General features: G+C 43.6%; 1 protein-coding gene across 3 annotated transcripts in view; it reads right to left on the bottom strand.

The window, feature by feature from the left end:
- Positions 1 to 12,349, bottom strand: part of SLC2A9 (solute carrier family 2 member 9) — a 304,495-nt gene that overhangs the window by 150,791 nt on the left and 141,355 nt on the right. For all 3 annotated transcript variants that reach the window (XM_039911938.1, XM_039911939.1, XM_029063982.2), the window contains one exon: positions 6,696 to 6,841. In XM_039911938.1, coding sequence (XP_039767872.1) covers positions 6,696 to 6,841 — 146 coding nt within the window. The remainder of the gene's footprint in view (positions 1 to 6,695; positions 6,842 to 12,349) is intronic.

Raw genomic sequence — 12,349 nt, 5'->3', positions numbered from 1 at the left:
CAGGCCATCACTCTCCCCCCCACTTTAAAGCTTTATTTCACGCACATCGCCTCCAAAAGACCTCCCCCGGCTAAGCCTTCTTTTCCTCTTCTCCCACTCTCTTCGGCATCACCCCAACTTGTTCTTTTCATTCACACCCTCTTCAGCCCCACAGCACTATGTCCATATCTATAATTAATAATAATAATAATAATGTTGGTATTTGTTAAGCGCTTACTATGGGCCGAGCACTGTTCTAAGCGCTGGGGTAGACACAGGGGAATCAGGATGTCCCACGTGGGGCTCACAGTCTTAATCCCCATTTTACAGATGAGGTAACTGAGGCACAGAGAAGTTCAGTGACTTGCCCACGGTCACACAGCTAAGTGGCAGAGCTGGGATTCGAACTCATGACCTCTGACTCCAAAGCCCATGCTCTTTCCACTGAGCCATTTCTTTATTTATATTAATGCCTGTCTCCCCCTCTTGACTATGAGCTCGCTGTGGGCAGGGAATGTTTCAACCAACTCTGTTACCTTGTTGTATTGTACTCTCCCATGCATTTAGGACTGAGCATTATTACTATTATTATTATTATTAGCATAATCCTGAGAGTCAGAAGGACCTGGGTTCTAATCCCACAGCATTTAAATTATCTGTGCCTCAGTTTTCTCATCTGTAAAATGGAGATTATTCAATACCTGTTCTCCCTCCCATTTAGACTGGGAGATCAATATGGGACCAGGACAATGTTATCTTGTATCTACCCCAGCCTTTAGCACAGTGCCGGAAAAGAAACTCTGCACTTCCTCATCGTAAAAGAATAATTTTTTCTTTTCAGAGTTAATCTACCCAGAGGTAGACTTTTAATACGTACAGTATTTTTCCACAGTTCTAAGCAAGCTTCAAAAAAATTACAATTGCAAAGTTCTTTTCTTATTTCCCTAAGAAGGAAGTAATCGGCTCTAGATCTTGACATATAAGATACACATTAGGTTTTCAACCCACAGCACAAAAGTCTAGGTCAGGATCAAAATTTCAGATGCCTAATGCCAGGGAACGAAAATGATTTCTGAATCACTGAAATGGAAAAATCATCCTCAGAAATTGGATATGTTTTGTATTTTCTCTATCGCTGTTCAAATTATTTTAACATAGGTGAGTGGACACATTTTAAATACAAGCTAAAGTTTATTTCTAGGCTCAAAGTTCACTCTCAAAAACTCAGTCAAAATATAAATGTTATCTCCAATGGACAGTCATGCTTTCTATAATTATTATCCCAATAATATTATCATTATCAAAATAATGATAATTATAATTGTGATATTTGTTAAGTGCTTGCTATGTGCTGAACACTGTATTAAGCACAAGGGTAGATACAAGATATTCAGGTTCCGCATGAGGTTCATAGTCCAAGCAGGAGGGAGGACAGATATTGAATCCCCATTTTATAAATGAGGTCAGTGAGGCACAGAGAAGTGAAGTGACTTGCTCAAGGTAGTACAGCAGATGAGCGGCAGAGTAGGGACTAGAACCCGAGTCCTCTGATTTCCAGGCCCAGGTTCTCTCCACTAGGCCTCCTAGAAACAAAAGTAACACCAGCTCCTTGATATCTGTCTTTCTCGCCGCCAACCCGTCGCCCATATCCTGCCTCTGGCCTGGAACGTCCTCCCTCCTCAAACCTGCCAGGCAGTGACTCTCCCCCACTTCAAAGCCTTATTGAAGGCACATCTCCTCCAAGAGGCCTTCCCTGACTATGCCTTCTTCCACTCCCTTCTGCTTCACCCTGACTTGCTCCCTTTATTCATTGCCCCTTGCAGCCCCACAGCCCTTATGTACGTGTCTGGAATTTATTTATTTGTATTAATGTTTGCCTCCCCTCTCCTCTAGACTGTAAATTCGTTGTGGGTAAAGAATGTGCCTGCTTATTGTGATATTGTACTCTTCCAAGCTCTTAGTACTGTGCTCTACACAAAGTAAGTGCTTAGTAAATACGACTGAATGAATGAATGAGACATCATTGCACTGCAGGATTTCGGTGATTTCCAGTTTTCCCCACTCTGATTGCGTCCCTTAAACAAAAACGGCACTTAAAATTGGGTCTAGACTGAAAGTTCCTTGTGGGCAGGGTTCAATCCACATACTCTGTTGTACTGTACTTTTCCAAATGCTCAGAACGGTCGTGTGCATACAGGAAGCACACAATAAATATCACTGACTGACTGGGTGTAAAATTTCAGATTTGGGATTCTACGCAATTGAAAGAAGCAGATGCAAATCTAAAATCATACCTGAATAGTTATTCAGATTAGGCCAATTTCCACTACTAGTCCTATTTTACGCCCCTAGTTCATACATCTCCATAGTGAACAGAAATTCCTCATAATCAGTTTAAAGCACTCAATCCGATCTTCCCCTCCTACCTTACCTTGCTAATCTCCTGCTACAGCCCAGACAACACCCTTCGCTCCTCTAAATACCAGTGTATTCACTGTACCTCCATCACATCTATCTCACTACCAGCTCCTTCCCCACATCAGGAGCACAGCACAGCGGAGAGATCACGGGCCTGGTATCAGAAGGTCAAGGGTTCTAATCTCAGCTCTGCCACTTGTCTGCTGTGGGACCATGAGCAAGTCACTTCATTTCTCTGCACCTCAATTACCTCCTCTGTCAAATGGGGAATGAGACTGTGAACCCCATGTAGTACAGCGCCTGTATCCAACTCAATTTCCTTTATCCACCCCGACACTTAGTACAGTGTGTGGCACATAGTAGGCACTTTACTAATACCGTTATTATTATTATTACTATTATTATTTCCTGCCTCTGGTCTAGAACTCCTTTCCCCTTAATACCATTGTCCCCATTGCCAAAACTTTATTAAAATCCCATCTCCTCCAAGAGGCCTTCCCCATCTAAGCCCTCATTCCGCCTACTCCCTCTCCCTCCTGTGCCACCTATTCACTTGAACCTGTACTCTTGAAGAAATCAGTTCAACATATTTATTGAGTACGTACTGTACAAAGCCCTAGGGAGAGTACAATATAATGATAAAACAAAAACTTTCCCTGCCCACAGTGAGCTTACAGTCTAGAGAACGGGCTTACAGCCTTGGAGAACCTGATATTCACCTCACCCTCAGTCCCACAGCACTGACGTACATATCATTTTGATGTAATTCATTTTAGTGTCTGTCTCCCCTCTAATAATAATAATGTTGGTATTTGTTAAGCGCTTACTATGTGCCGAGCACTGTTCTAAGCGCTGGGGTAGACACAGGGGAATCAGGTTGTCCCACGTGGGGCTCACAGTCTTAATCCCCATTTTACAGATGAGGGAACTGAGGCACCGAGAAGTAAAGTGACTTGCCCAAAGTCACACAGCTGGCAAGTGGCAGAGCTGGGGTTTGAACCCATGACCTCTGACTCCAAAGCCCGTGCTCTTTCCAGTGAGCCACGCTGCTTCTCTAGACTGTAAGCTCCTTGTTGGTGGGGAGTATAATAATAATGTTGGTATTTGTTAAGCGTTTACTATGTGCAGAGCCCTGTTGTAAGCGCTGGGGTAGATACAGGGGCATCAGGTTGTCCCACGTGAGGCTCACAGTTAATCCCCATTTTACAGATGAGGGAACTGAGGCACAGAGAAGTGAAGTGACTTTCCCACAGTCACACAGCTGACAAGTGGCAGAGCTGGGATATGAACCCCTGACCTCTGACTCCCAAGCCTGCGCTCTTTTCACTGAGCCACGCTGCTTCTTTATCTACCAACTCTGTTTTACTGTACACTCCCAAGCTCTCAGTACAGCACTCAAAAAATATCACTGATTGATTGCCTATGCACTTGACTCTTCACCCCTTAAACACTTAGGGATTCATTCATTCAGTTGTATTTATTGAGCACTTACTGTGTGCAGAGCTCTGTACTAAGAGCTTGGAAAGTGCAATTCAGCAGCAGAGACAATCCCTGCCCACAATGGGCTCACAGTCTAGAAGTGAGGAGACAGGCAGCAAAAAGAGTAAACAGGCATCAATACCATCAATATAAATAAATAGAATTATAGATATATACACATCATTAATATAAATAAATAGAATTATAAATATGTACATATATACACAAGGCCTGTGGGTGGGGGGATGGGGAGGAGAGTAAAGGGAGCAGGTTGGGGTGATGGGGAGGGGAGAGGCAGCTGAGGAAAAGGGGGGTTTATCCTCCAGCAGTAATAAACATATATTTAAACTCTGTTGTTTCTTCCAACTGTCCCAATTTATGTTTTCTGTACGATTTGAATCTGTTTTTGCTTTTCATCTTTCATCCACTTTATCTTCCACTCAGGCGGAATTATAGCAACTGAGAAAGTGCTTGGGAAGTTTAAAGCGCTACATCAGTGCTAAATAATAATAATCAATCAATTACAATTATTGAGTGCTTACTGTGTGCAGGGCACTGTACCACGCATTTGGAAGAGAACAATACAATAGAGTTGGTAGACACCTTCCCTGTCCAAAACAAGCTCACGGTCTAGAGGTGGGGCGAAAACCCTCCTTAATTCAACACGCAGACTTTAATTCACCAACATTCTCTATTTTATCTTCCCCATGTCAAGTCCATGAATAATTCTCTCACCCCGCTTGTCCTTGTAATTCAAATTCAAAGACAAATGTTCATTAGCACTTGGATCGAGCCCCTGCTTTCTCCTTTCTGCTATTTTTGAAAGCTCAGTTTTCCCTCCCTTCAAAGCTAACCGACTAATATTGTTTAAACAGAGAAATTCAAATCAACTCAACATTCTTCACTTAGACAAATGTTGGATGCTCAGAGGAGCAGCATGACCAAGTGGAAAAAGCGTGGGACCGGGAGGCCGAGAACCTGGGTTCTAATCGGAACTCTGCCACTTGACTGCTGTATGACCTTGGGCAAGTCACTTCACTTCTCTGTGCCTCAGTTTGGTCATCTACAAAACGGGGATTCGATACCCGTTCTCCCTCCTACTGCAACCCAGCCGGCACATTTCACTTTTCTAGGCCCAGCTTGCTCACTGGACTTCGATCTCATTTCTCTTGTCACCAGCTCCTTGATCACATCCTGCCTCCGGCCTGGAACTCCCTCCCTCTTCAGAGCTGAAAGACGATCACTCTCCCCACCTTCAAAGCCACAGGATGGAACTTGAGAAGCAGCGTGGCTCAGTGGAAAGAGCACGGGCTTTGGAGTCAGAGGTCATGAGTTTGAATCCCAGCTCTGCCACTTGTCAGCTGTGTGACTGTGGGCAAGTCACTTAACTTCTCTGGGCCTCAGTTCCCTCATCTGTAAAATGGGGATGAAGACTGTGAGCCCCACGTGGGACGACCTGATTCCCCTGTGTCTACCCCAGCGCTTAGAACAGTGCTCTGCACATAGTAAGCGCTTAACAAATACCAACATTAATTAATTAATTAACTTAGCTTCCTAAGCACACCTTCAGCCAAGCAGGACTCCTGCTACTGATGCCCAACTACCTGTTTCGTTTTGTTGTCTGTCTCCCCCTTCTAGACTGTGAGCCCGTTGTTGGGAGGGATTGTCTCTATCTGTTGCCAAATTGTACTTTCCAAGTACTTAGGACAGTGCTCTGCACACATTAAGCGCTCAATAAATTGAATGAATGAATGACTCAGTCTTCCCTCTGTCAACGGAGAGGTCAAGTCCCACTGCACTCAGGAACGGCTATCTATCCGTAAATTATTTATCTGTCTCCCCTTCTAGGCAGCTAGATCCTCTTGAGCAGGGAACATGTCTACCAATTCTGTTGTATTGTACTCTCCCATGTGCTCAGGCCAGTGTTCTCCACCTAGTAAGTGCTGAGAAAATACTGGTGATGATGATCGATTAAAGATATGAAGGGGATGAAACAGTTGAAAGAAGTCAAAGCAAGGGGATACAAAATGAAGCAGGACCAAAATAAAACCATCAAAATAGAATAATAATAACGACAATGATGATACTTCCTAAGTGTTTACTCTGTGCCAAGCACTGTTCTAAGTGCTGATAGATACAAGTTAATCAGACACAGTTCCTGTCCCAAAATGCGGCTCACGCTTTTATCCCCATTTTACTTATGAGGGAACTGAGGCCCAGAGAAGTGAAATGACTTGCTCAAGGTCACACAGCAGCAGAGATGTGGCAGAGCCAGGATTAGAAACCAGGTCCTTTTGTCTTCCAGGCCCAGGCTCTATCCAATAAGCCATGCTGCTTCTCTAATTGTTCCAATTTATTCTTAAGAGAAAATGCTTTACTTTGCCTAGCACCGCACTGCATTCAGTGGGTGCTCAATCAGTAGGATTTTAGAGCACTCTATAGGCATAGAGGTTCTTGTTCTACTCATTCTTCTTCTTATTATAATTATTATTATGGTATTTGTTAAGCACTTATTATGTGCTGGGCACTTATTATGTGCTGGGCTCTGGGGTGGAAACACACAAATCGGGTTGGTCACAGTCCCTTGTCCCAAGTGGGGCTCACAGTCCCATTTTACAGATGAGGTAACTGAGGCCCAGAGAAGTGAAGTGACTTGCCCAAGGTCACACAGCAGACAAGTGGCGGAGCCAGAATTAGAACCCATGACTGGACTCCCAGGCCCATTTTCTAACCACTATGCCATGCTGCTTCTTTTCCCGCAGTCAGAAGTGACATAGTCAAAATCCATCATACAAGGGGAAGAAAATCCCCAGACTCACCCTTCCAAATATCTCAGGCAGCCCTAGGATCTGTCCCGTGAAGACGCCAATGCAGATAAAGATGGCGGTAACTTGTCCTAAGGAGCCTCGGATTTCCTTGGGTGAAATTTCACTCAGGTACATGGGGAGGGCACTGAGAGCAATACCTGGAAAAGAAGACAGGACTGTTGGTTGTCTTTACCACACTGTCAGAGAGCTCCTTATTAGCCAATTCTGCATTTATGACCTAATAATGATAACCACTGTGGTATTTAAAGACAATAAATTAAGCATTGGAGCGAATGCAGTGCAATCAGATCAGACACCCTCCCAGCCTCACAGACTAAAGGGGAAGGAAAATCAATATTTAATCCCCATTTTACAGATGAGGAAACTGAGGCACAGAACACTGAAGTGACTTGCCTATTATCTTACATCCGGAAAATGTCAGAGCCAGAATTAGAACCTGGATCTCCTGACTCGCAGGCCTGAGATCATTCTACTGGACTGCACTGCTTCTCATTTAACACCCATCTAGTACTAATACTAATACTACTAATAATGATAATGGCATTTGTTAAGCACTTACTATGTGCAAAGCACTATTCTAAACTCTGGGGAGGATACAAGGTGATCAGGTTGTCCCACGTGGGGCTCACAGTCTTAATCCCCATTTTACAGATGAGGTAACTGAGGCACAGAGAAGGAAAGTGACTTGCCCAAGATGACACAGCTGACAAGCGGCTAATCGGGGATTTGAACCCATGACCTCTGACTCCCAGCTCTGTGCTCTATCCACTACACCACTCTGTCTTGAATGCAATGGTGGAATCGGTGCTTTGAGCGCAAGGGTCTCTCTGCATACAACGCAGCACAGTCTTCCAAGAAACAGTTGTGTGCCTGCTGGCAAGCATGAGACTTGTGATGAGAATAACGGGAGGTTGATCCTTTTAATGGATTTTTGCACACCCGCTCTCCCCACGTGACAGGAGGACGTTCTGTACGGGCAAACTGGGCCTTCTCTGTGGGTTTTCAATCTCCTCCGGATTATATTTTCCTAGCTGCTACTGCACAATGGACCAGCGAATTAAAGGAATGATGAACTACAGCTCTGAGACCTAATTCCTAGATTATTGACTGATGCCTCCCAGCTCTGTATCTTTCTTCTTCATGGCATTTATTAAGCGCTTACTATGTGCCCGACACTGTACTAAACTCTGGGGTAGATAAAAGCTAATCAGGTTGGACTCAGTCCATGTTCTACATGGGATTTACAGTCTTAATCCCCATTTTCCTGATAAAGTAACTGAGGCATGAAGAAGTGAAATGACTTGCCCAAGGTCACACAGCTGATGAGGGGCGGAGCTGGTATAAAAACCCAAGCCCTAATGACCTCCAGGCCTGTGCTCTATTCATTAGGCCATGCTGTTTCTCCAATCACTGTGCTAAACTCTGGGATAGATACAGAGTAATCATCTTGGATACGGGATAATGATCTCAGATTCAGAATCCTACAGAATCCTTTTACTTTCCCTATGAGGTAGGGTTTATGTAACTGTGCAAGGATTCTAAACTTAATTATTGATTCTCCAGGAGTCATTCCCAAAGTAAACTCACACATCCTTCTTGAATATGGGATTTATATTGACAATCATTCCTGTAATCCTACACTTTGGATGGAAGTTTTCAGCGTAAGGATTCTAAACTTAATTATTGATTCTCCAGGAGTCATTCCCAAAGTAAACTCACACATCCTTCTTGAATATGGGATTTATATTGACAATCATTCCTCTAATCCTACACTTTGGCTGGAAGTTTTCAGCTTTCCCCTCAGAAAAAGGGGTTCAGAACTCTCAAGTAAGTGTCAGCTGGTGCAAGCGATACGTTTATTTGTATCTAGTTCATCTCTGGGTCAAAAACATTTTAGGAAGTACCCATAATTTGATCCTGTTCGTTTGATCTTCCCAATTAAAAAAAAAATCACCTCTCAAACATCTTTCTCATTAAAAGGCAAACTAAAGAATGCACTGAAGTTTTGGGCTATTTCCCTTTTAAGCCTGTGGGCAGTTTTTGCCCCATGATAATCAAGTGGCCTCATTGATTCTCTGGCTTCCTGCTTTTGATGCATTTGAAGGATACTTCTGAAGAATCTGATTTTGAAGGTTGAGTCCTCCTGTCTGACTGAGGCTGAAATGAAAGATTCTCTTACTACAGCCCCAGCCAGACCCTCCGGGGAATGGAATAGCAAAGAATAGTTCTCATTTTTTTATGGTCTTTGTTAAGTGCTTACTATGTGTCAAGCACCACTCTAAGCTCTAGGATAGGTACAAGATAACCTGGTCAGACACAGTCCCTGTCTCACATGGGGCTCACAGTCTTAGTCATATTTATTGAGTGCTTACTGGGTGCAGAGCACTGTACTAAGCACTTGGGAGATTACAGTGTAACAGAGTTAGTAGACCTGTTCCCTGCCCACAGGGAGCTTACAGTCCAGAGGGGAGACAGGCATTAATATTGATAAACAAGGGATATGTACCTAAGTGCTGTGGGGCTGAGGGAGGGGTGAATAAAGGGAGGAAATCCAAGTACAAGGGAGACAGAGAAAGTAATGGAAGAAAGTAAAAGAAGGCTTAGTCAGGGAAGGCCTCTTGGAGGGGATGTGCCTTCAATAAGGTTTTGAAGGTGAGGAGAATAATTGTCTGGTGGATAATCAGAAGGGAGGGTGTTCCAGGACAGAAGCAGGACTTGGATGGGAGGTTGGTGGTGAGATAGTCAAGATTGAGGCATATAGGGTTTAGACACATGGAAAGTGCTTAACAGATATCAATCAATAAATCAATCATACTTATTGAGAACTCAGGAGACTACAATATAACAAAATTAGCAGAAATGTTCCCTGCCCACGATGAGCTTACAAACTAGAGATGAGTTTGCAGTCTATCATAATTATGATTATTATATATATTACAGTGCTCAGTATAGTGCATGGCACAGTAAATGCATAACAAATACATTTAAAAAAAAAACCCAAACCACCTGATTTTGCAGCAACCTTCTTGGCGGGCCATCTACTGACTGGCAATGTAGATTTCTAGATTTACTGAACTGGTCTGTTCAGGTATTTGCGGCAAAAACTAGAAAAAGCTTAAACCGCCTAGCTCAGACTTTTCTCTCTGAAATTTCCCAGGGTTATTTAAGAATCAGGGTAAGCGGTTAAGCTATTGTCTGGGTTTGGGGGATTTCATCAATTCCTCTGGGAAAATCAGCTTAGATCCTTACATCTGTATAAGCTTTCTAGGGTCTGCGGCTTATTCAGGCTCTGAAGGATTTCTTCATTACCCTTCTGAAGAAATGCTATCGGGTGGAAAATTCTGCCAGGTAAATCTGACCTTCAGAAAACAGCATGTTCTGTTTTTGGTTGCCTTCTTTTAAATGGTATTTGTTGAGCTCTTACTACGTGCCAGACCCTGTACTAAATGCTGGGGTAGATAAAAGCTAGTTAGGTTGGACACAGTCCCTGTCCTACACAGCACTCCCAGTCTTGATCCCGATTTTACAGATGAGGCCCAGAAAAGTGAAGTGAATAATAATAATGTTGGTATTTGTTAAGCGCTTACTATGTGCCGAGCACTGTTCTAAGCGCTGGGGTGGACACAGGGGAATCAGGATGTCCCACGTGGGGCTCATAGTCTTAATCCCCATTTTACAGATGAGGTAACTGAGGCACAGAGAAGTAAAGTGACTTGCCCACGGTCACACAGCTGACAAGTGGCAGAGCTGGGATTCGAACTCATGACCTCTGACTCCAAAGCCCGTGCTCTTTCCACTGAGCCACGCTGCTTCTCTTGCCCACGGTCACGTAGCAGACAAGTAATACTAATTATAACCATTATTACGGTACTTGTTAAGCATTTACTACATGCCAAGCACTGTTCTAAGCACTGGGGTAAATACAAGTTAATCAGGTTGGATACAGTCCCTATCCTACATAGGGCTCACAGTCTCAAACTCCATTTTCCAGATGAGGGAACTGAGGCACAGGGAAGTGAAGGGACTTTCTCGAGGTCACTAGCAGACAAGTGGTGGAGCTGGAATTAGAACCCAGGTCCTTCCGACTCCCAGCCCCGTGTTCTATCCACTAGGCCACGTCGCTTCCCCATATTGTGCTGCAGTGGACGGCAGGGAACATTTCTAAATTTCTAACTCAGAAGCACACCACGGCCGCCAAAAGAGCAGGTTAGCAGTTCTCTGTTCCTCTGAGGACCTCGGTTTCTCTATCTAGTCTCTCCTTAGCTAACAATGAACAAGAGAACATAAGAAGCATCCTCTGTGCGTCTCAAATTCAAGACAATTTCTGAGAACCACATAGTACAAAGGGATATTGAGACCTTTTTCCCCTCTGTTTACCATAATAAACATAAAGGCATATTAATTACTTATTAGATCATAAACCCTGGGGATTCAGCATGGCCCAGTGGAAAGACCATGGGCTTGGGAGTGAGGACCTGAGTTTTAATCCTGGTTCCACCATGTGTTTGCTGTGTGACCTTGAGCAAGTTACTTAACTTCTCTGTGTCTCAGTTACCTCATCTGTGAAATGGGGATTAAGGCCGTGAGCCCTATGTGGGACAGGGACTGTGTCCAACCTGATTATCTTGTTTCCACTCCAGCATGTAGTCCAGTGCCTGGCACATAGTAAGTGCTTAACAAATGCCACAATTATGATTATTATTACTACTATTACAAGATAATCAGATCAGACCTAAGCTGTGTCACGCACAAGACCCTGCTCTATAATTTATTTTAATGCCTGCCTCCCCCTTTATATTGTAAGCTCTTTGCGGGCAAATTTCATGACTACCAACTCTACTGTATTCTTCCATGTGCTAAGTACATGTTCTGCAAATAGTAATTGCTCAATTTGTAGATCTTAACTAAGCTCTTTCAGGGCACGATTCACGACTATCGACTCTACTGCAGTGTCCCAAATGCTTAGTTCAGTGTTCTGCACACAGTAAGGGCTCAATAAATACCACTGATAGATTGAAGCTCACAGTCGAAGAGGAAGGAAGAACATCTGCCCATTTTACAGATGAGGAAACTGAGTCCCAGAGAGGTAAAATGACAGCCAAAGTCACCCAGCAGGCCTCAAGCAGATCTGCGACTAGAACCTAGGTCTCCTGGCTCTCATCTCCATGCTCTTTCTACTAGGCTTCACTGACTCTTATAGAAGCATCTCAGAGTGGCTAGTGGAAAGAACAGGGGCCTGGGAGTCAGAGGACCTGGATTCTAATTCTGCCTCTCCCACTTGACTGCTCTGTGACTTTGGCCAAGTAACAACTTCCCTGAGTCTTAGTTACCTATTCTCCCTCCTACTTAGACTGTGAACCCCATGTGGGATAGGGACTGTGTCTGACCTCATTAATGTATACCTACCTCAGGATTTAGTACAGTGTTTGGCACACAATAAATGCATAACAATAACAACAATAATAATGATGATGATAATAATGATGCAATAGTATTTGTTAAATTCTCACTATGTACCAAACACCTGTATCTACCGCAGGATTAGTACAGTTTTGGTCCATAGTAAATTAATAATGGTGATGATGATCAATCTTTATTATTGAGTGTTTACTGTGTGCAGAGCACTGTATCAAGCACTTGGGGGA

This window comes from Ornithorhynchus anatinus, chromosome 4 (assembly GCF_004115215.2).
Source record: "Ornithorhynchus anatinus isolate Pmale09 chromosome 4, mOrnAna1.pri.v4, whole genome shotgun sequence".
NCBI classification, from domain to species: Eukaryota; Metazoa; Chordata; class Mammalia; order Monotremata; family Ornithorhynchidae; genus Ornithorhynchus; species Ornithorhynchus anatinus.
This window is presented reverse-complemented; position numbering and strand designations above follow the sequence as displayed.